Source organism: Mauremys reevesii, linkage group 4 (genome assembly GCF_016161935.1).
Source record: "Mauremys reevesii isolate NIE-2019 linkage group 4, ASM1616193v1, whole genome shotgun sequence".
NCBI lineage: Eukaryota > Metazoa > Chordata > Testudines > Geoemydidae > Mauremys > Mauremys reevesii.
The window spans coordinates 33039665-33063994 of NC_052626.1; the positions used below are offsets into that span (position 1 = coordinate 33039665).

The 24330-nt window shown below is 42.8% G+C and overlaps 2 protein-coding genes across 6 annotated transcripts in view; one reads left to right on the forward strand and one right to left on the reverse strand.

Annotated features, from left to right (window-relative positions):
* The window catches only part of TTC8 (tetratricopeptide repeat domain 8), a 72357-nt gene extending 61448 nt beyond the window's left edge, over positions 1-10909 (reverse strand). For 2 of the 3 annotated variants that reach the window (XM_039537047.1, XM_039537046.1), the window contains exon 1: positions 10712-10909. In XM_039537047.1, the coding sequence (XP_039392981.1) occupies positions 10712-10825 (114 nt within the window). In that variant the 5' untranslated portion in view covers positions 10826-10909. The remainder of the gene's footprint in view (positions 1-10711) is intronic. The other variant, XM_039537048.1, reaches the window with a different exon arrangement.
* Positions 10910-13430: 2521 nt separating this feature from the next.
* Positions 13431-24330, forward strand: part of EML5 (EMAP like 5) — a 327745-nt gene continuing 316845 nt past the window's right edge. For 2 of the 3 annotated variants that reach the window (XM_039537037.1, XM_039537038.1), the window contains exons 1-3: positions 13431-13853; positions 16698-16782; positions 17217-17351. The gene's annotated coding sequence lies outside the window, so the exon portion shown is untranslated. The remainder of the gene's footprint in view (positions 13854-16697; positions 16783-17216; positions 17352-24330) is intronic. The other variant, XM_039537039.1, reaches the window with a different exon arrangement.

Genomic DNA, 24330 nt, shown 5'->3' on the forward strand with positions numbered 1-24330 from the left:
AATTCCTTGATCTGATTTTTAAAAAGTTGATCTAGTTACATTTTGGAATCAATTTTAATGATTAATTCTTTAAGAATTGGTTTACAATGCCAATATAAAGTATTTAGTATCGTTGCATGAGAAATTCTAGTTCATGCATGATTGGCTGAAAAATTAACATGATGCCTCAAAAAGCTTAATGCTTTAAGCTCGTAACTTCCATGGACATCAATTTCAGTGGAAGTTAGGAGCTTAAATACTCTTGAGGATGTGGGCCACAGTCTAAGTCCCATTTTTAAGTCAGTGGTACTTAAGCACTTTTGAAAATTTTACTACTCAATCTTTCGCTATGTCATCACATACTGCTTTTCCTGACTCATTCAGTACACCTAACTGATAGGTACTCAGGGAATGACTCAGGAATGTGTACAGAATGAAACTATTCTAGGTAATAAAAATAGGTAATAATTGGAGATATACCAATCTCCTAGAACTGGAAGGGACCTTGAAAGGTCATCTAGTCCAGCCCCCTGCCTTCACTAGCAGGACCAATTTTTTCCCTAGATCCCTAAGTGGCCTCCTCAAGGATTGAACTCATAACCCTGAGTTTAGCAGGCCAATGCTCAAACCACTGAGCTATCCCTCCCCAAATTTTAAAGGTAATTGGAGATATACCAATCTCCTAGAACTGGAAGGGACCTTGAAAGGTCATCTAGTCCAGCCCCCTGCCTTCACTAGCAGGACCAATTTTTTCCCTAGATCCCTAAGTGGCCTCCTCAAGGATTGAACTCATAACCCTGGGTTTAGCAGGCCAATGCTCAAACCACTGAGCTATCCCTCCCCCCAAATTTTTAAAGGTAATAATTGGAGATATACCAATCTCCTAGAACTGGAAGGGACCTTGAAAGGTCATTGAGTCCAGCCCCCTGCCTTCACTAGCAGGACCAATTTTTGCCCCAGATCCTTAAGTGGCCTCCTCAAGGATTAAACTCACAACCCTGGGTTTAGCAGGCCAATGCTCAAACCACTGAGCTATCCCTCCCCTAGAATCCCTGCCTCATTTGTTGTAAAAGTTGGAAGGTGTGCATCCAGTGAGTCAGGAACTGCAGGAAAAGAGATGAGGGTCTTGAGGCTAAGAGTGTTGAATGCCACCCTAGAGAACTGGATTCTACCCCTTCTCCTGGCCCAAAGTTCCTATGTGATGCTGAGCAGCTCACTCAAACCAAACTTTTCACAGGTAGTTATTAATTGTATATTCACTTCTGGGTGCCCAACATGAGATATCTGGGGCTTGAGTTGCAGAAGTGCTGAACATGCAACTGTAAACAAAAGTCAATGGGAGCTGTATTTTTGAACATATTAAGTGCTATAAAAATGCTAAGTTCTCTGGATATTAGGCCCGGGGCATCTCAACTTGGGCACCAAAAACCAATTGACAATTTTGACCATACTTGCTCTCTGGTTTAGTTCCCAATTTTAAAATTGGGAACTAAACCAGAGAGCAAGTATGGTCAAAATTGGGAACTACTACCTTACCTCACAGGGATGTTGTAAAGATAAATTCATTAAATGTTTTTAAAAAAATTAGATTTTATGGTGATGAGCAGCATAGAAAAGTATTCAGTACAGGTTTTGGATAGTGTGGGGTAAATAATGCATGAGGCCAATTGTTGAATAATAAGGATAAAAAGAAATGCTCTTAAATTCTTTTTTTTTTAAATTCACAACCGTTGTCATTTTTAATTATTGAATATTAGAATAAGCATGTAAAGATGTGAGTAGATGTTTGAGTAATGTGCATCCCTTAGAGTTATGACTTCAAAGATTATCATATACTTTGATATCTTCTCTTTTGAGTGTCTTAGAAAATAAATATTAACCTTTATTAAATGCAGAGTAAACATATTTGTGTATGTGAATATGGCTTTCCTTTTTAATTGCTTATTTTCAATAGTCTTGAACAGAGTGGATTTGATTAAAATCAGAGTGATTTAAATCGTGATTTAAATCACTAGTCAGGAAGACTCGATTTAATCATGGTTTTCTACATAAAAGTGCACTCTTGTTGGTTGTTATAACCTTAATACATATTCTTCACAACTCAGAGGTAGATGTAGGTTTTATTTTTAGAAGGTACACACTACACATTTTTAAACACTGATTTATCTTGAAAACTTTTCAGATTCGTTTTACAGCTATATCAGAAAATGAATGATTGTTTGGTTATTTCATTTACCAAAGGCAATTGAAGCAGATATTTATGAAGTCATTGGGAGGTGAACTATAATATTTGGAGGATTTTCTTGCCATGCTGTATTAGGAAGAGAATATCACCAGACAGACATTTAAATTGTTTGGGTTTTTTTGTTTTTTTTTTAACTAAAACAACAACGTTAAGTATTCTGGATTTTTTCCTTCAACAGCAAACATATAATATTTTAACAAAACAAGCACATGCTCCTTGCTTCTCACATTTATCTCCAGACTTCTTCTCCTTGTCCAGATCTGTTCCGCCCCAACAATCTTCTATTCATTGAACTTTTTTGAAATTTTGCACTTTTAGAGAGAGGTAAGGGATTGACCCTGTGTACACAAATTTGCAGAGGGACAATAGAGTTGAGGTCTGTGAATAAATGTAAAGTAATGCACATTGGAAAAAATAGCCCCAACTATACATACAATATGATGGGGGCTAATTTAGCTACAACGAGTCAGGAAAAAGATCTTGGAGTCATCGTGGATAGTTCTCTGAAGATGTCCACGCAGTGTGCAGATGCGGTCAAAAAAGCAAACAGGATGTTAGGAATCATTAAAAAGGGGATAGAGAATAAGACTGAGAATATATTATATAAATCCATGGTACGCCCACATCTCGAATACTGTGTACAGATGTGGTCTCCTCACCTCAAAAAAGATATACTGGCACTAGAAAAGGTTCAGAAAAGGGCGACTAAAATGATTAGGGGTTTGGAGAGGGTCCCATATGAGAAAAGATTAAAGAGGCTAGGACTCTTCAGGTTGGAAAAGAGGAGACTAAGGGGGGATATGATAGAGGTATATAAAATCATGAGTGATGTGGCGAAAGTGGATATGGAAAAGTTATTTACTTATTCCCATAATACAAGAACTAGGGGTCACCAAATGAAATAAATAGGCAGCAGGTTTAAAACAAATAAAAGGAAGTTCTTCTTCACGCAGTGCAAAGTCAACTTGTGGAACTCCTTACCTGAGGAGGTTGTGAAAGCTAGGACTATAACAGCGTTTAAAAGAGAACTGGATAAATTCATGGTGGTGAAGTCCATAAATGGCTATTAGCCAGGATGGGTAAGAAATGGTGTCCCTAGCCTCTGTTTGTCAGAGGATGGAGATGGATGGCAGGAGAGAGATCACTTGATCATTGCCTGTTAGGTTCACTCCCTCTGGGGCACCTGGCATTGGCCACTGTCGGTAGACAGATACTGGGCTAGATGGACCTTTGGTCTGACCCAGTAAGGCCGTTCTTATGTTCTTATTTCTCACTTCTATATATTATTTATTTAAAATCATTTTTGCTGTTAACAAGCATGTTACCTCTGGAGACACAAATCTACAGTTTGAGAACTGCAAAACTAAGCATCTCTGATGGTATCTTCAAGACCAGTGGTTCTCAAACTTTTGTACTAGCGACTTCTTTCACATAGCAAGCCTCTGAGTGCGACCGTCCCTTAAATATATTTAAAAGCTTTTTTTAAAATTTATAACACCATTATAAATCTTGGAGTCAAAGCAGAGTTCAGGGTGGAGGTTGACAGCTCATGACTCCCCATGTAATAACCTCGCGAGCCCCTGAGGGGTCCTGACCCCCAGTTTGAGAACCCATGTTCTGGACTGAGCACTGAGTCCCACTGGGTAGATAAGAAAGATTAACCTAAATGATCTATACAGAAGCCCGTGGAACCCCATAAGATTGGGTCCCTAATCCATGAACTATTGGAACTCATTTACAAAACTTTTCTTAAACATTACATGAATATATTGTTTCAAACTATAGAATTGGAATTTATAATCCCTATTCCATGATGAGGTATCTTTGAGCTACAACGTGTCTTAATTAAAACTATCTTTAGATAGGTTTTTCCCCCAAAAAGCATTTTATCACAAAAATCCAATTTAAATTAAAAATATATATATATTTTTTAATCATTTATTTTTATCCACCCTGGGCTCGAAACAATACATAAAGTTAGACTGAGTTTAAAACAAAAGTGAAAATAAGTTAATACGAAATGCACATTGAGGCTTACTAGCCCTTTTCTCTCTGACCTGAGCCAAGCAGAATGCACATATGACAGACTGACAAGGTAGGTGAGATAATCTTTTATTGGACCAAGTTGTGCTGCTGAAAGGTACAAGCTTTTGAGCTACACAGAATTCTCCTTCAGGTCTGGAGAAGGAAACAGAGTGTCTGAGCTAAGGACTGGTAAGCAGAAGGGGCCACATGTTGGAGGAGGTCACTTGCAATGAAATGGGAAATTGGGGGTTAAACTGTTACACGTAAAGGGTTTGAAGTGAGCAATTAAGGGTAGCAGGCAGTGTGATATATTGCAAACTGTAATAAACCATAAAAATCAGTGCCCCTATTAAGTCCATGGCTTTTGGTGTCTGTCTAGCAGAGTTATGAATTTAAGTTACCAGGCTCACCCTTTGAAGGTGTTGTGCAGATTTCCTTTGAGGATAAGTACTGAAAAATCAGATATGGAGCAATAGCTTTGTGAAAAGAGTTGGTCCATGGGTGATATAGTGTGTTTGTCTTTTATCACTTTTTTCTCTGAGCTCATGAGAGAGCACAATGATTGTCTGGTTTCACCCACGCAGTCGTTGAGGCATTTTATGCACTGGTTGAGGTACACCACATGTTGTGACAGATATGTGTAGGACCCAGGAACCTTGAAAGATGTGTTGCGAGTGGTATTGAACACCGTAGCAGTGGAGATATTACTGCAGGTGTTGCATCTGTTTTGGCAGGGTCTGGTGCTGCTTTGATTTGGTGGGTCCTTGTCTGTGGGGAGTTTTCTTCTGATGATGATGTTGGCAAGGTTGAGGAGATGTTTGAAGGTCAGAAGAGGGCTCAGGAAAGACTTCTTTCAGGATGAGGTTCCCATCAAATATGGGTTGTAATAGTTTGATACCCCATATGGGTTCCAGTGTGGGCTGGTAGGTGACAACTAGGGATGTCTGATCAGTGGGTTTCTTTTTCCTGTATTAAAGCAGGTTCTCTTGGGGTATTTTGGTGGCTCTTTGCATTGTGTGATCTTCTCTGGAAGGGTGTCCCTGTTTAGTCAAGGCACTTTTAAATGTGTTTGGGTGTGTATCCCGGACTTTCTCTTAGGAGCAAATTCTGTTTTATCTAAGGCCTGGCTCTAGATAATAGGGTTTGTTTGGTTTTTTTTGGTGTGTCTGGGGCGGTTGCTCAATTTGTGGAAGTAAATGTGGTATCCGAGGACCATCATGACTACAATAACACTGCAAACATGTGACAGATATCAAGGCTTGGATCAAGAAGGAAAAAGATAAAAGTGCACTAACACAGTGAGGAGAAAGACACAGTTTTATAAATCAGAAGCAGAGTTGTAAAATATCAGGCAGGTAGCCAATAAAAGCTAATACTAGCCTTAGATTCTGTGTGGATTACAATAAAAGCTGCAGAATCTGAGTCATGCTGAGTAGATAACATAGTAATTGGCAGACAACAGAGAAGACAAATCATTTTACATTAGTCTGCCTTCTAGCATTAATTATATCAAACGTTTTAAAGGCTAGTCTTTATGTACACAGTATAAAATGGCTTCTTAGTGAGATTTCAAATGTAGAATTTTTGATATGGTGAGTCTGACTCAAGTTGCTACAATGAAGAATTTCTTGCCTATTGATTTAGTTTCTTACACTCTGTTTGTACCAATAAAGAGATTTTCTCAATACTTGTACACCTTCTGTTGTTAGTAGTTCCACCTTCTACCTGCGCTGTCAGATAAGATTGTCAGAGGATTGCCATCATAGTTCTGACACATAAATACACCATGAAATACTGTGCACTCTACAATCTTTCTGAAGAAATATGCTGACCAATTCACATTAAAGTAACTATTGCAGTTTTTTGAAGTCTATGAACTTTTAGTATTGATTTCAGTTATACGAAGTGTTTTCCATAGAGACTTGACTTAAATACATAGTGCATATTTAAAATATAAAAAATTAATCTGAAGATTAAGAGCATCAGTCAAGTAGAAATACAGTTCACTTTAAAAAGCAAGCCACTACTGTTTAGACTTAACTTTTAAATGAGAATTCCTCAAATAATTATATAGCAACAATGAAACTGACTATATGCAAAGAATTGTCAAATGCACAAATTTGAGAGAAAACCTTCAGCTAAAGCAACAGTAGTTACTTGTAGCAATAAGTAAATTTTCAGACCAAAGTGTAAATCTTACACTGGGACTTGATATCATATAGCATAATTATTTTAAAAGGTGTTTCCACTGGTTTTTGTAAAGGGAAATCATGCCTCACCAATCAACTAGAATTCTTTGAGGGGGTCAACAAGCATGCGGACAAAGGAGATCCAGTGGATATGGTGTATTTAGATTTTCAGAAAGCCTTTGGCAAGGTCCCTCACCAAAGGCTCTTAAGCAAAATAAGCAGTCATGGGATAAGAGGAAAGGTTCTCTCATGGGTTGGTAACTGGTTAAAGGATCTGTACTGGGCCCAGTCCTATTTAACATGTTCATAAATGATCTGGAAAAAGGGGTAAACAGTGAGGTGGCAAAATTTGCAGATGATAGAAAACTATTCAAGATAGTTAAGTCCCAGGCAGACTGCGAAGAGCTACAGAAGGATCTCCCAAAACTGGGTGACGGGGCAACAAAATGGCAGATGAAATTTAATGTTGATAAATGCAAAATAATGCACATTGGAAAACATAATCCTAACTATACATATACAAGGTTGGGATCTAAATTACCAGCTACCACTCAAGAAAGAGATCTTGGAGTCATTGTGGATAGTTCTCTGAAATCATCCACTCAATGTGCATCGGCAGTCAAAAAAAGCAAACAGAATGTTGGGAATCATCAAGAAAGGGATAGATAATAAAGACAAAAAATATCATATTGCCTCTATATAAATCCATGGTATGCCCACACCTTGAATACTGCATGCAGATGTGGTCGCCCCATCTCAAAAAAGACGTATTATAATTGGAAAAGGTTCAGAAAAGAGCAACAAAAATTATTAGGGGTATAGAATGGTTTCCGTATGAGGAGAGATTAATAAAACTGGGAATTTTTAGCTTGGAAAAGAGGCTACTAAGGGGAGATATGATAGAGATCTACAAAATCATGAGTGGTATAGAGGAAGTAAATAAGAAAGTGTTATTTACTCCTTCTCCTAATACAAGAACAAGGGGCCACCAAATGAAATTAATATGTAGCAGGTTTAAAACAAACACAAGGAAGTATTTTTTTCACACAACGTACTGTCAACCTCTGGAACTCCTTGCCAGAGGGTGTTGTGAAGACCAATACTATAAGTGGTTCAAAAGGGAGCTAGATCAATGGTTCCCAAACTTTAACAACCTATGAACCCCTTTCATTAAAATGTCAAGTCTCACGAACCCCCTCCTAAAAATGAATATTTCCAGGGATTTTCTCCTTTACCGGAGTATAAATTATAAAAGCAGTAATCTTGGAAATACACAATTTGTTTTTATGACATGCTTATTACACACTATTTATTATTAATTATTATTTATCATTACAGTATTTTTATTACATTATGAAAAGAGCAACACTCTTCCAAGATCTCACTTTCATAGCTTGTATCACTTTAAATAAGCCTGTTATAAGACAAGGCTCCTATGTTTCATCAAGGAGTATCAGATGTGAAACAGCATGAAGGTATTTAAGAAGCCAACTCAAAGAGTTCCTGTTACACAAGCATTCAGGTCTTGAGCAGTCCAGGTAAACAACGCACGTTACAAAAAAGCTTAAACTTGTTCTTCATAATAATTTTAAAGATAATACTAGCCACCTATTTAATTTTAAAAATAGCAAAAAATATCCACCTCCCTTTCCATTTCTTATAAGGAGTTTTGAAGTTTAAATCTCCTCAGTGCGATAGATATGCTTGCTTTGATCTGCTTAGCTCTTGGAAGTCCAAGGGCTTTGGGCTGCTGGCCCCATGCTGCCCGGGGTCCCTAGGTACAGCTCTGTCCGCCATTAGGGAATTTTTCCCCGAGAACCCCCTGTAATATTTTGAGAACCCTCAGTTTGGGAACCACTGAGCTAGATAGATTCATGGAAGATAGGTTCATCAATGGCTATTAACCAGGATGGGCAGGAATGGTGTCCCTAGCCTCTGTTTGCCAGAAGCTGGGATTGGGTGACAGGGCATGGATCAATTGATGATAACCTGTCTGTTCATTCCCTTTGGGGCACCTGCCATTGGTCACCGTCAGAGGATAGGATACTGGGCTTGATGGACTTTTGGTTTGACCCAGTATGGCCATTCTTATTTTCTTAATCTGTTACTATTAGTATTGTGGTTGCACCTAGGAACCCCAGTCATTGTTAAGGGCCCCATTTTGCTAGGCATTATACAAACATAAGATGGTCCCTGACCCAAAAAGCTTACAATCTAAGTATACATACTGCAAACACACTTCAAAAAGCTTGCCTTATTTATGGTGTGGAAGACCCTGCGAAGAACAGCTCTGCAGATGCTAGTGCATGTACAGCAGTAATTAGTGGAAACAATCATGAGGTTACAGCTTCAAGCTTTCTCTGAATGTCCTTTTTTAGTAAAAGCTTTTTTATTTGTTCCTTGTGGCTTTTGCACATGAATAAATGTTTTGAAATATCTAGCGTAAACTAGTGCTAATCAAATCTTATACCTTGTGCAATTTCAGTGGTTGCTGCTTGAGGTCCTTTGCCTCTTTTCCCTTATGGGGAAGGGTGAACCACTTGCCAAGCTCTTAAGAGAAACTGAAGCATAGGACATTTTGTGAGAACTAAAATCTTCCCAGTATATCATGTCCAGAGGCAAAGTCCATCTAGCTGTTCTCCAAGAAATAATAGCAATAATGACCTTTACATAAAATGATATTTATCTAGGATGAAAGCTGGAGAATGCCTTTTTTTCATGCAATATGTATAAGTAAAGTGTATACTGTGAACAGCATGCTGAACACTTAGAGAGTCAATACCCATTCAGATGGAACAAATTGTCAGTTCCATGTAATTGATGATTAAACAACAAATTCAAGTATACAGTCCCTTTACCAGATATTGAAGACTAGCAGGAATATCAATCTATCTTAGTTTTACACTTCAGCCAATCACAATAGCATCTGAGAACTTTTGACATAAAATCAATAGCACAATCCCTTGTGCACTTCATGATGTGTCTAGAACTTCTCCCTTTACGGGGTCAGAATTCTGCTTGAGCTGGGGGAGTTTTGGGGTGGACTGGACTTGGGGGGGGAGAGATAAAGGGCCACAATTATCTTATTGCTATTATAATGTATATATTTTAATTATAGAAGTACCTTTGGCCTGGTCTACACTGCAGGTGTGTGTGTGTGTGTGTCAACCTAAGATACGAAACTTCAGCTACAAGAATAGAGTAGCTGAAGTCGACATATCTTAGTTTGACTTACCTCGTATCCTCACAGCACGGGGTCGATTGCTGCGGCTTCCCCGTCGACTTTGCTTCCGCCTCTCGCCGAGATGGAGTTCAGCAGTCGACGGGAGAGCGATCGGGATCGATTTATCACGTTTACACTACATGCGATAAATCGATCCCTAATAGATCAATCACTGCCGGCCGATTCAGCGAGTAGTGTAGATGTAGCCTTTATCTCCTACTTCACTACTTGTAGGATTTGGGGGCCTAAAATGCATATGCCATCTCATGCCACTAGCGTAATAGATGTCCCTTCAACACTGTTTTAGAGTAAATCTGTGGGGGCTCCACTGACTACTCTTGAAGGAAAAAAAGATTTCAGGGAGTTCTTTCCTTTTTTAGCATTTTTGTCTTAATAGGGAGGCTTTGCATCAAATGGAGACAGCAGATATACATTCAAGTTTGATTTTGATTTTTGTTCTTACTTAGTTCTGATGAAGTTATCAAGTTAATAGTACTTCTGTGAGATCTACTAATAAGCAATACGTAAGAGCTAGCTAACATTACTTTGCAGTGTTGATGTTGTGTTGGTCCCAGGATATTAGAGAGACAAGGTCAGTTAGGTAACATCTTATACTGGTCCACCTTCTATATTGATTAAACTCAGTCTAGGTACCTCCAGACTGTCTAGCAAATGTTTCTGGCTGATGCAATTTATAGGTTTACACTCGCTCCTCTGTCACTAAGAGACAGTCGCCCACTTGGAACAGCATGTTTGGAAGGCCAGGATGGCAACAGGTGATAAAGCAGAGAAGCTGCCGGAGCCTCCCTTGTAGGAAGCATGGCTCCCCTCATGCACTTCCTCGAGCAACCCAGTCCCAGGATGGACTGGGGACAGGACAGCGATGATGTTGGGGGTCAGGGGAAAGCTGGGAGCACGAGGTGTAGCTACAAACCCGACAGCGCGGACACACTCCATCCACCCCGAGTGAGGGGGCGCTAACACACACTCCCCGGCGCCCGCCCACTCTTATCCCCGCTCCCGCTCTACCCCCGCGGCCGGGGCCGGTACCTGGTGTCCGGGGCATTTCTCCAGCAGCTGGGAGCACAGATCCGCGCAGAGCTGGAACTTCCGCCGCCTGAAGTAGCTCCAGGCCTGGAGCAGCGGCTCCATCTCCAGCCCCATCCTGCCGTGTGGGGCGGATCCGGACCCAGCGCCGACCGGCCTCCTCCCCTCAGAGCTGGCGTCCCTCTGCCAAGCAACGCCCGAGCCGGGGCCTAGCGGGAGCAGAGGTGGCCAAGCAGATGCCTGAGAAACAGCACAGCCCGATTCGCTCTGCCCCGGCCGGCCCGAGCCTCCCGCACGGTGAAGGCCTGGGGATGGCTCCCGCGGATACTGCAGCAGCGGCTGCTCCTCCAGGGCACAGTCTCGTTGAGTCCATCGGGGCAAACTCTGCTCTTCCCGGGCCCGGTGGCCTCCCTGGCCAACCCTCTATCCAGGCCCGGCCGGCCCTATCTCCCCAAACACCAGCGGGCTGCACCCTTAGCCCTAAGGGTGTGGCAGTGCCCTCTCCCAGGGCTCCCCCCTGGGCTCACCGCAGAGGCAGCCCCGATAATTGCCAAATTAAACTGGTGCTCTGCCCCCCAACTAGTCCCTGAGGGGTGAGTACAGTGATCCACATCCCGTATCAAATGGGCTTGGGGCAGATGCCCTGATACTGCAGACACATACTAAATTTGAAGTCAGTGGGGCAACTCCTCTGCTTAAAATTAAGCATATGTGGTAGCTGAAGTGGAGCTTTATTTTGTATATCTGTTACATTGAATGAGTTTAGTATCTTACTGTATTGTGCCAACTCACACATTCAGGCCTTGCCTAAATACAAATGTTATACAGATCTAACTAAATGGGTTTAACTTTAGAAATGGATGTAGTTAAATCCATGCAGCTTTTGTGCAGATCAGGCTTTATTTACAATAGTGTAAATCTGGAGTAACTCCAAGGGGGTGGATTCGGGACCTGCTGCTGCCCCATTGAAGTCAGAGGTTAAACTCATTGATGTTAATGAAAGCTGGATCAGGCCCTTAACATTGGTAACCAAGAGCTGAGTTTGGTTGGGTTGCTAACCAGTCATCCCAAGGATCTGACATTTTATTTTTAAAACTGTCTACCGTTTCATACCATTGTTCATCTATGATCTAGTATAACATCTCTCTTTACTGAGAACTAGTGGATTGAAGGATTTCCACTTTGTGTTAAACAATTTGGCCCAAGAGAACACTATAAATATCAGTTTTTCTATATGATATTATATATAACAGTACAGTTTTATGGGTTGGAGTGGATTAAATTTTACAGCAGAGCTCTTTCTGTGCTACAGATATGAGAGTTTAATTTTAAGAAGTGTTCATCATTTGCTGTTATTATTTACCATGGTGGGAATTCAGCACTTCTGAAAATCTGGAATCCTGGAACCAGGTAAAGACACTCATAACCAAAGAACATAAGAGAGGCCGTACCGGGTCAGACCAAAGGTCCATCTAGCCCAGTATCTGTCTACCGACAGTGGCCAATGCCAGGTGCCCCTGAGGGAGTGAACCTAACAGGCAATGATCAAGTGATCTCTCTCCTGCCATCCATCTCCATCCTCTGATGAACAGAGGCTAGGGACACCATTCTTACCCATCCTGGCTAATAGCCATTTATGGACTTAGCCACCATGAATTTATCCAGTCCCCTTTTAAACATTGTTATAGTCCTAGCCTTCACAACCTCCTCAGGTAAGGAGTTCCACAAGTTGACTGTGCGCTGCGTGAAGAAGAACTTCCTTTTATTTGTTTTAAACCTGCTGCCTATTAATTTCATTTGGTGACCCCTAGTTCTTGTATTATGGGAATAAGTAAATAACTTTTCCTTATCCACTTTCTCAACATCACTCATGATTTTATATACCTCTATCATGTCCCCCCTTAGTCTTCTCTTTTCCAAACTGAAGAGTCCTAGCCTCTTTAATCTTTCCTCATATGGGACCCTCTCTAAACCCCTAATCATTTTAGTTGCTCTTTTCTGAACCTTTTCTAGTGCTAGAATATCTTTTTTGAGGTGAGGAGACCACATCTGTACACAGTATTCGAGATGTGGGCGTACCATGGATTTATATAAGAGCAATAATATATTCTCAGTCTTATTCTCTATCCCCTTTTTAATGATTCCTAACATCCTGTTTGCTTTTTTGACCGCCTCTGCACACTGCGTGGACATCTTCAGAGAATTATCCACGATAACTCCAAGATCTTTTTCCTGACTCGTTGTAGCTAAATTAGCCCCCATCATGGTGTATGTATAGTTGGGGTTATTTTTTCCAATGTGCATTACTTTACATTTATCCACATTAAATTTCATTTGCCATTTTGTTGCCCAATCACTTAGTTTTGTGAGATCTTTTTGAAGTTCTTCACAATCTGCTTTGGTCTTAACTATCTTGAGTAGTTTAGTATAAGAACAGTAAAAATACCTTGGAGTCACACTTCACTTCCAAATGCTAAGAACCCAGTTCTTAGCTCCTCAAGCAAAACATCTTCTGAAGACAGTGGGAATTCTGATTACGAAGAGTTCAGTCTTGGGACCACTGTGAACAGCTGTGCTTTCTCTGTCTTGGAGCCTTCACTGGTTCCTTTTAGCTTTGGCAGAGAAAACCAATCAAGAACTAATTTCAGATATTGTAGTGGTGGAAAAAAGTTGGAATGGTAATAATTATGCTATGCTGTAAAATGTTAATGGTGGACACCAATTACATACCAAAAGTTAATTAGTGTATTAAGCACACTTCATTCAAGCTGAATGAGGGAGCACTTAAATATCCTATTGTTAGTGACAGCCGAAAGAATAGAAGCCACTTCCCAAGGCATGGACCAGCCTGGCAGAGTTTGAGTGAGGGAGCTGTGGGGGTTGATTAAAAATATTGATTGGCTGCAGCTGTGTGCTGGTTTTTTCTTTCTGACAGACACAGACAGTGAGAGAAATGTGGAGATCTTGGCTCTGAGAAGGAGCAGAGACAGAAGACCAGATCCACATAGGGACTTAGGTGCCTCAATCTGAGGTTTAGGTGCCTAAATCCTGGTTTTAGGCAGTACTGTGATCCACATGGCTGCTTTAAAAAAAAAAAATTTTTTCTGTACAGATTCCTGAGACAGCACCTGAGTTTCTACCTCAGGTATGTGCACTGTTGCCTCACAATAGGCATGAGTAGGGTCTTACCAAATTCATAGTCCATTTTGGTCAATTTCATAGTCATAGGATTTTAAAAAACCATAAATCTCATGATTTCAGCTATTTAAATCTGAAATTTCACTGTGTTGTAATTGTACCGGTCCTGACCCAAAAAGGAGTTATGTGTGTGGGAGGTTCCTAGGTTATTGGGAGGGGGGGATGTGATACTGCTACCCTTACTTCTGTGCTGGTGGTGGTGCAGCCTTCAGAGCTGAGCAGCTGGAGAGTGGCAGCTGCTGGCTGGGAACCCAGCTCTGAAGGCAAAGCCACCATCAGCAGCAGCGCAGAAGTAAGGATGACATGGTGTGGTATTGCCACTCTTTTGCGCTGCTGCCTTCAGAGATGGGCCCTCAGTCAGCAACTGCCACTGTTTGGCCGCCCAAGTCTGAAGGCAGCAGTGCAGAAGTAAGGGTGGCATGGCATGGCATTCATTGCCCCCTTACTTCTGTGCTGCTGGCAGGGCGCTGCCTTCAGAGCTAGACACCTGGCCAACTGCTGCTGCTCTCTGGCTGCCCAGCTCTAAAGACAGTGCAGAAGTAAGGATGGCAGTACCATGACCCCCTTAAAATAACCTTGTGACCCCCTCTGCAACTTCCTTTTGGGGCAGGACCTCTAATTTGAGAAATGCTGGTCTCCCCTGTGGAATCTGTATAGAATAGGGTAAAAGCATACAACGATCAGATTTCACAGTCTGTGAATTTGGTAGGTCCCTAGGCATGAGATAAGCACCCAAGTGCCTAAGCCCCTGTGTGAGGCATAAACAGGAGAAGACAGATGGAGGAGTGCCTGTCTTCCCAATGGGGCTTGATCCAGTAGGTGTGCTCTAAGACAACTACAAAATGGAGGAGGAGGTGGGGTTGGTGCCTGTATCTTTTATCCCAGTGATTATTCACCTGTAATATGGGAGACCCAGGTTCAAGTCTCCCCTTCTGCTGAAGAGGGAGACAGGATTTGAACAGGACTCTCCCACCTGACTGCTCTAACCCAAGGGCTGTAGAATAGTCTGATGGGGCAGGTGAGGTTTCCATCAGTTTTTCCTGTTGAATTATTAGTTATTGAAGCTTGAGGACTGGACCCTGGGTCTCCCCCCAGCCAGTTGACTAATTTAACCCTCAGGCTATAGAGTCATTCTCTCTCTTTCTGTCTGTCCCACTCAATATGTATATAAAATAGAATGGTGTGATGCTTTCTGGGGTACCCAGGGTTTTGAGGCACCTCGCTACCACTTGCGCCTTGCATGAGTAAGCCTTTACTGTGCCAATCATGGGTCAGCTCCCTGACTCCACTGGCCATGGGCAACATAAGTGCTCCACTGACCCTCTGCAGGTTAGCAATAGGTTATTTATAAAATAAAATCTTAACATAACACACATTCTATAACTTTGACTTATTTACCTTGATACTTCCTTGTCTTACAGAGTAAAGCTTATCCCAAAGTCCTTCCAGCTTTTTTCATCCAGGCCTGGCTGTGATCCCTTTTTCATGCAACAAAACACTCAGCTTGTCCCCTAAGTAAAGGGTGCAGAGTAGCAATCTCTTGGTACCCTTAAATATATCAGGCCAGTTCTTTCTGTTTTTTTTCATAAACAGGACACCCTCTATCGACTGCTTCCCCACCCCCATGGCCTTTCTCTCATTGATTTTTGCAGTTTTTAAATCAGCATATGTCTCCCTATGCAAATAAGCTTATAGTGTGAGACATGGAATACACAATGACCAGAAGGGAAAGCATCTGCTACCTCCTGCTTGAAAAGAATCTGTTTAAGACATGTTACCTCTTGGTTACCTGCCTTAACTCTAACACTTGGAGCATATAATTTCCAGTATAGATACATAACTTCTTAAATATTATCCATACATAAATTTTGAAATTATGATAATGATCAGTGAGCTTCTGGATTGTGATAGAAACCTTACATGCTACCCAGGATTTCCTTGTAAAACACTGTGCATCTCCTGTGCCCTCTGCCAGTTAGCATCAAGAGGTCCCTTGGTCATAAATGGTTGAACAGAAGAAGGCAAGCAAGGATCTCCTTCCCCTATCAGTAAAAAGCGACAAAGAATCCAGTGGCACCTTATAGACTAACAGACGTATTAGAGCATAAGCTTTTGTGGGTGAATACCCACTTCATCAGATGCATATAGTGGAAATTTCCAGAGGCAGGTATAAATATGCAGGCAAGAATCAGTCTAGAGATAACGAGGTTAGTTCAATCAGGGAGGATGAGGCCCTCTTTTAGCTGTTGAGGTGTGAACACCAAGGGAGGAGAAACTGCTTTTGTAGTTGGCTAGCCATTCAGAGTCTTTGTTTAATCCTGAGTTGATGGTGTTAAACCTCGTTATCTCTAGACTGATTCTTGCCTGCATATTTATACCTGCCTCTGGAAATTTCCACTACGTGCGTCTGACGAAATGGGTATTCACCCACGAAAGCTTATGCTCCAATACGTCTGTTAGTCTATAAGGTGCCACAGGACTCTTAGTTGGCTTTTTACAGATCCAGACTAACACGGCTACCCCTCTGATACCTTCCCCTATCAGATTATCCCATAACTCAGTGGTTAAAGCACGCTCCTCATAAGTGGGAGATCCCTGTTCAAATCATATAAAGGAGCCAGTGCTTAAGCTCCCTATATAAATCAGTCACCATGTGGCAAGTACTGCTCTTGCTGCAGTGGTTGTCAGTTTACTGTGATTATATCTGAGCTCTAGAGTATGAGATTAGGCATTAGAATTTTGTAGGGTAATTATCTTGGGAACAGAAGCAGCCTGATTCCTCTATGAACAGGATGCCTGCCTACTGAGACTCAGCCCTTGTGCAATTGCTGAGGAGTCCAGAATTAGTGCGGAACCTGAGGATCCTTCACAGAATTGTGAGTGCACCATCTTTTAGTTAGATAGTCTGGGGAGATGGTGTAGAAGGCGCTGTATTCATCAAACTGTGTCCTCAAGCAATAGAGTAAATATTTGAGGATTTCATTACTTAACATCTATTAAACCTGTTGAAGGGACTTACTATCTTATCCCACGTGAGTCTTTTGGGCTGTACTGAACCAAATCAACCAAATTGCTTATTGCTGCTACAGAAGATACCCTTTTCACAGGTCAGCAAGGGCGAGTATGCATACCAAGAGGACACTAAATGTTATTCTTCTTATATCAGGTCACGTGATTGGGAGTGCTGAGGAAATTCATTAGTGTTATCAGCATGGGGAGGGCACCAGCAACTGTGGGAGTTTTGGTTTATCCTGTTCTGTCATATTTTCTTCCTGTTTAATACAATTCCTCTGTATATATTATTCCTTAGAAGTCTCCACCTATCTGGCAAGCAACTCAGGGCTATCCTGTGGTCAGAATTTTCCATTCAAACCGCCTCGCTGCCTGGTGATCCTACTAGGAGGGAGCAGGGATCGGAGAAGGTACCATCAATTAAATTTATCTGGTAAGAGAATAAGGAAGTTACACCCTACTGAGCTTGAGGCGGGATCCAGATGAACCCAGCACTGTCCATCAAAAACCCAAAAGGAGCTTTCTTTGGTGTTAAAGGAGCTCTACACACCAAAGAAATATCTATACATATAGTTTGTTTTTTCCTCCTAATGGAAACAATCCAGGAGGTTCCTAAATATTGGCTAATGGCTTGGACCTAAGGGAAATAATGTGCATAAACACTGGTTTATTCTGATGGGGGCAGGAGGAAGTAGCACAGGCTATGCTTGCACTGCTCATGCCTAGCAGTTTAGAGTTGGATTATGGCTGGCCTATGCATGAGTGAACGCGTGAGGACAAGGTAGCACAAAGCTCCCTATATGGGGAGTGCTTCTCTGAGCTAAAAGGGGATAATAAGGATTGTGAAGATGAAGAGGTAATGCCATAGCCCTATCCTGGTCTCTATCAATGGGAGCACACACTGCATCTCATGAAAACATGTAGCAACTGGTGGTCTTATTCTGCACACTTTGTGCTTCAGCCTCCGATCAAGCATGCTTCTTAGTGCTCCACTTGAGGATATTATGCTCTGCACTGACTTCAGTGCAGGGTTGTAGCCAAATAACTATTGAGTTCTTAGCTTGTTTAAAATTGCAAACCCTACAGCATATATTTAATGGTTTGGCATAGTATCAAAGGGTATGCAAGACATGGTATTCAAAGGGATTATGAACATTTGCCAGTAACTATTGATTTATTAAAAAGATTAGTAGCAGTGCTTCCAAGCATTTTTGTGAACGTTTATGAGACCATGCTTTTTGAAATATCTTTTGTTAACATTTTATGTAATTTAGTAGATCTGGGGCGCTATTTTATAATAGAATACAAGGTGAAGGGCACTTGCAGTTTGCATTTTGAGGTCTGTACATTAATTCTAAAGTTACCTGGGACTAAAACAGATGAAACTGGTATGAGCAGATGTAACCCACATACCTTGTGAGTGTGGTGTTCTGTCCCATCTAGTGGCACTGAGACCACTTAGGGTATGTCTACACTACGGGATTACTCCGATTTTACAGAAATTGATTTTTGGAAACAGATTGTATAAAGCCACACTAAGCACATTAATTCGGCGGTGTGCGTCCATCGTACTGAGGCTAGCATAGACTTCCGGAGCGTTGCACTGTGGGTAGCTATCCCATAGTTCCCACAGTCTCCCCCTCCCATTGGAATTCTGGGTTGAGATCCCAGTGCCTGATGGGGCAAAAAACATTGTCGCGGGTGGTTCTGGATACATGTCGTCAGGCCCCTCTCCCCCTCCCTCCCTCCCTCCCTCCGGGAAAGCAACGGCAGACCCCTGTTTCATGCCTTTTTTCCTGGGTTACCTGTGCAGACGCCATACCATGGCAAGCATGGAGCCCGCTCAGCTCAATGCAGCAGTCATGAACATTGTAAATACCTTGCACGTTATCGTGCAGTTTATGCTGAACCAGAACCTGCTGAACCAGGCGACGAGAGTGATGAGGACATGGACACAGAATTCTCTCAAACCGCGGGCCCTGGCGCTTTGGAGATCATGGTGTTAATGGTGCAGGTTCATGCCGTGGAACGCCGATTCTGGACCCGGGAAACAAGCCCAGACTGGTGGGACCGCATAGTGCTGCAGGTGTGGGATGATTCCCAGTGGCTGCGAAACTTTTGTATGCGTAGGGCCACTTTCATGGAACTTTGTGACTTGCTTTCCCCTGCCCTGAAACGCCAGAATACCAAGATGAGAGCAGCCCTCATAGTTGAGAAAGCGAGTGGTGATAGCCCTGTGGAAGCTTGCAACACCAGACAGCTCCTGGTCAGTTGGGAATCAATTTGGAGTGGGCAAATCTACTGTGGGGGCTGCTGTGATGCAAGTAGCCAAAGCAATCACTGAGCTGCTGCTACCAAAGGTAGTGACTCTGGGACACGTGCAGGTCATATTGGATGGCTTTGCTGCAATGGGATTCCCTAACTGTGGTGGGGAGATAGATGGAACCCATATCCCTATCTTGGCACCGGAGCATCAGGGCAGCCAGTACATACACTGCAAAGGGTACTTTTCAGTGGTGCTGCAAGCACTGGTGGATCACAAGGGACGTTTCACCAACATCAACGTGGGATGGCCGGGAAGGGTTCATGACGCTTGCATCTTCAGGAACACTACTCTGTTTAAACGGCTGCAGCAAGGAATTTACTTCCCAGACCAGAAAATAACAGTTGGGGATGTTGAAATGCCTACAGTTATCCTTGGAGACCCAGCCTACCCCTTAATGCCATGGCTCATGAAGCCATACACAGGCAGCCTGGACAGTAGTCAGGAGCTGTTCAAATATAGGCTGAGCAAGTGCAGAATGGTGGTAGAATGTGCATTTGGACGTTTAAAGGGATGCTGGCGCACTTTACTGACTCGCTCAGACCTCAGCCAAGCCAATATTCCCATTGTTATTGCTGCTTGCTGTGTGCTCCACAATCTCTGTGAGAGTAAGGGGGAGACATTTATGGCGGGGTGGGAGGTTGAGGCAAATCGTCTGGCCGCTGATTATGCGCAGCCAGACACTAGGGCAGTTAGAAGAGCACACCAGGAAGCGCTGCGCATCAGAGAAGCTTTGAAAACCAGTTTTATGACTGGCCAGGCTACGGTGTGAAAGTTCTGTTTGTTTCTCCTTGATGAAAACCTGTCCCCTTGATTGACTCATTCCCTGTAAGCCACCCACCCTCCCCCCTTCGATCACAGCTTGCTTTCAAAGGAAATAAAGTCACTATCATTTAAAAACCATGTATTCTTTATTAATTGATTATAAAAATAGGGAGAGAACTGACAAGGTAGCTTGGGTGGGGGAGGGAAGGAGGGAAAGAAGGAAAAGACCACTTCAAAACTTGTTGAATGACAGCCTTTTGCTTGGGCTGTCCACTGGGGTGGAGTGGCAAGGTGCATGGAGCCTCCCCCCCTCCCGCGTTCTTGGGCGTCTGGGTGAGGAGGCTATGGAACATGGGGAGGGGGGAGGGCGGTTATACAGGGGCTGCAGCAGCATTCTGTGATCCTGCTGCCGTTCCTGAAGCTCCACCAGACGCCGGAGCGTGTCTGTTTGATCCCGCAGTAGCTGCAGCGTTGCATCCTGCCTCTTCTGATCTTCCTGCCGCCACCTCTCATCTCGAGCGTCCCTGCTGTCCTCACATTCATCCCTCCTGTCCTCACGATTGTCAGCTGCTTTCCTGTACTGTGATACTGTATCCTTCCACTCATTCAATCGAGCTCTTTCACTGCGGGTCGACTGCATTATCTCAGAGAACATTTCATCTCACGTGCATTTTTTTCACCACCTTATCTAAGATAGCCTTCAGGATGGAGGAGGGACGCTTCAAAAATTTGCAGCTGCGGGAGGAAAAAAGAGGGAGAGAAGTATTTAAAAAGATACATTTTACAGAACAATGTGTATACTCTTTCACGGTGAACAACACTATTCACATTACATTGCACATGTGATTTCGGTACAAGGTTACATTTTGCATCTTAATATTGAGTGCCTGAGGCTTTGGTGTTAGAGATCACAGATGCAGGGCCGGGCAAGAGAATTTGGCTTGCATGCGGCCATGGTAAGCCATTGTCTTTCGGCTTCTGCAACCTTCATAAAAGCAGCGCCCTCCTTTCCCATACCAAGCAAAGCCCGTTGAGTGCTGCGGTTTTCATGTTAACGTTCAGCAGCAGAAACCAAAATAATCCCCTCTCCATCCAATTCTCTGGTATGATCACTTTACCCCTCCCCCCACCGCGTGGCTGGTATCAGGGAAGATCCCTGCTAGCCAAACGCGAACAGCTCAGTGCCAATGCCCCCTGCCCCACCGCTTGGCTAACTGCAGGGAAGGATTTCTTTTCAGCCACAGGCAAACGGCCCCGTAGGAACAGCCACCTCTGTCCCCTTAATTAAATTTCCGTATTTCAACCAGGTTACCATGAATGATATCACTCTCCCGAGGATAACTCAGCGAGATAAAGCACGGATGTTGCTTGAATGCCAGCAAATACCGGGACCGTACGCTGCCATGCTTTGCCATGCAATGATATCCGATTACTTGCTACTAGCATGGCGTGGTAAAGTGTCCTACCATGGAGGACAGAATAAGGCTGCCCTGCCCAGAAACCTTCTGCAAAGGCTTTTGGAGTGCCTTCAGGAGAGCCTCATGAAGCTCCATCCCCAGACACGTTAACAGACTTTTCCAGTAGCTGTATTGGCTGCGAATGCATCCCAAGTCCTCAGGGCAAATTAATCATTAAAAAACGTTTGCTTTTAAACCATGTTTTATATTTACAAAGGTACACTCACCAGAGGTGCCTTCTGTGGCTTCCTGGTCCGGGATACTGCCTTGGGAGGGTTGGGAGGCTACTTCAGTCAGGCTGAGAAAAAGATCCTGGCTGTTGGGGAGAACGGTGTGCTGTGTGCTCTCTGCAAGTTCATCCCTCCTCCTCTTCATCATCTTCCCCGTCCGCAAAATCCTCAGGCATGGCTGAGATTACCCCCTGCTCAGAACCCCCGGTCAGGGGTGGGGTAGTGGTGGTGGCCCCCACTAGAATTGCATGCAGCTCATTGTAGAAGCGGCATGTCTGTGGCTCTGCACTGGACTGTCCGTTTGCTGCTTTGGTTTTTCTGGTACACTTGTCTGAGCTCCTTAACTTTCACGCGGCACTGTAGTGAGTCCCTGTTGTGTCCTCTCTCCATCATGCCCTTGGAGACTTTTTCAAATGTTTTGGCATTCCGTCTTTTGGAACGTAGTTCTGCTAGTCCTATCCCCATACAGCGATCAGATCCAGTACCTCCCGTACGGTCCATGCTGGAGCTCTTTTTCGATTCTCGGACTGCATGGTTACCTGTGCTGATGAGCTCTGCATGGTCACCTGTGCTGATCAGCTCTCCAGGCTGGGCAAACAGGAAATGAAATTCAAAAGTTCCCGGGGCTTTTCCTGTCTACCTGGCCAGTGCATCTGAGTTCAGATTGCTATCCAGAGCGGTCACAATGGTGCACTGTGGGATAGCTCCCAGAGGCCAATATCATCAAATTGCATCCACACTAACCCTAATTCGAACCGGTAACGTCGATTTCAGCACTGCTCCCCTCGTCGGGGAGGAGTACAGAAATTGATTTTAAGAGTCTTTTATGTCGAAGTAAATGGCTTCGTTGTGTGGACGGGTGCAGGGTTAATTTGATTTAGCGCTGCTAAATTCGACCTAAAATCATAGTGTAGACCAGGCCTTAGAGAGACAGATAAAATGAGTCTGCTCTACAGCCTTAACTAACAGTGAGTTGGCTTTTAGTTCATGCAGTAGAGGCTCATGTATTAAGCTCCAGACGTCCCAGGTTCGATCCTGCCTGCTGACGACCAGGGTCTGTCGGCATTACAAGTGGAGGCTTGTCCGGGATTTCAACTGGGAAGTCTCTGAAGCTTGGGGACGCGCTTCCTCAGCTAGGGGAAGTATGTAACCCACACACCTTCTGGGTGTGGTGTTCTGTCCCATCTAGGGTACTGAGACCACTTAGAGAGAGAGAGAAAATGAATCCGCTCTACAGCCTTAGCTAACAGCGAGTTGGCTTTTAGCTCATACTGTAGAGGCTTATGCACTAAGCTCCAGAGATCCCAGGTTTGATCCCACCTGCAAAAAAACAGGGTCTGGTATCGGCGTTACACAGACACGGGACAAGTAGTGACTGAATATTTGGTATTTTGCTATTTTTAAAGGAGTTTTGCATATTGCACACTATATCAGTTAAATACAATTTGTAAGTTCTATAACAGCCTGGATTTACACACATGTTAAGGTGCTTTATATAGTTCAGACACTGGCATTATCCTCCTCAAGGAATTGAGGAATATATTTTTTGTAGTTCTGGAGCCTTTCATATTTAATATCACTAGTTAAAATCCATCCCAGACTGGTAATGATTTAAAGGTGTTACCATATGGTAGCTTATAAGAATATAAGAGCAGCCATACTAGGTCAGACCAAAGATCCATCTAGCCAAGTATCCCGTCTTCCAACACTGGCCAATGCCAGGTGCCCCAGAGGGAATGAACAGAACAAGTAATCATCAAGTGATCCAGTATTTTATGTGAAAGTAGTTTCTGGTTTCAGTAAAATTCATAGTGAATAAGCATCTGCATATTAAACTATTACAACTACTGTCACCACAACTGGCATGTTTGTTTGCAGTCTCAAAGAGGACAAGGAGTAAATGGGTATGGAAATTGATTAGTTTCTCATTCCCTTCAGTTCAGGGTTGAGGTACCATGTAGATGAAGCTTGCATTGCTTCTGCTTGAGTGATTACCTGCCCTGTGGAAAAACTAGAGAACTTTAGGCTGTAGGGTAGTCAATAAAAATAATATTTAGAGGCCATTTCTTAGGGCCAGATAATGTGAGAGGGGAAAAAAAGATAGATTTCCTACACATGAAATAGTGACTGCTAGGAAGAGTCTTAATTTAGCACCACAAGCTCTTTGGATCTGGGAGGCATTGTTTAAGTGAGGGGATTTTCATTGATGGGAACATTTCAGGAAAATGTGAGATGAATGATTCTGTAGAGGTGTTTGCAATTTGTACTATGAAAAGGAGAACATAGGCTGAGTGGTTTATAGGTGTACCTGTTGCACTTTCAGAACATTTTGTGGTCAAGAGAAGGCTACTTTATATTTATATTTGAAGTAATGGAAGGGTCTACTGTATAATTTGGTGACATTTTGAGTATTTTAGATCAAACAGATTTGAATTTATTCATAGATCCAATCACGAATAAAGCAATAGTCTTTGTTGTCAGTGACGTATCTTGGGGAAATGCTAAACAAATATGTTATGCATGCAGTACAAATATAGAAGTAAATATATTAAGGAAGGTAGGTAAATGATATATTGGAGTTCAGGAGCACAAATTATCCAAAAATCTTAAAGAGAACTGATTCTTGATCATGTTGGC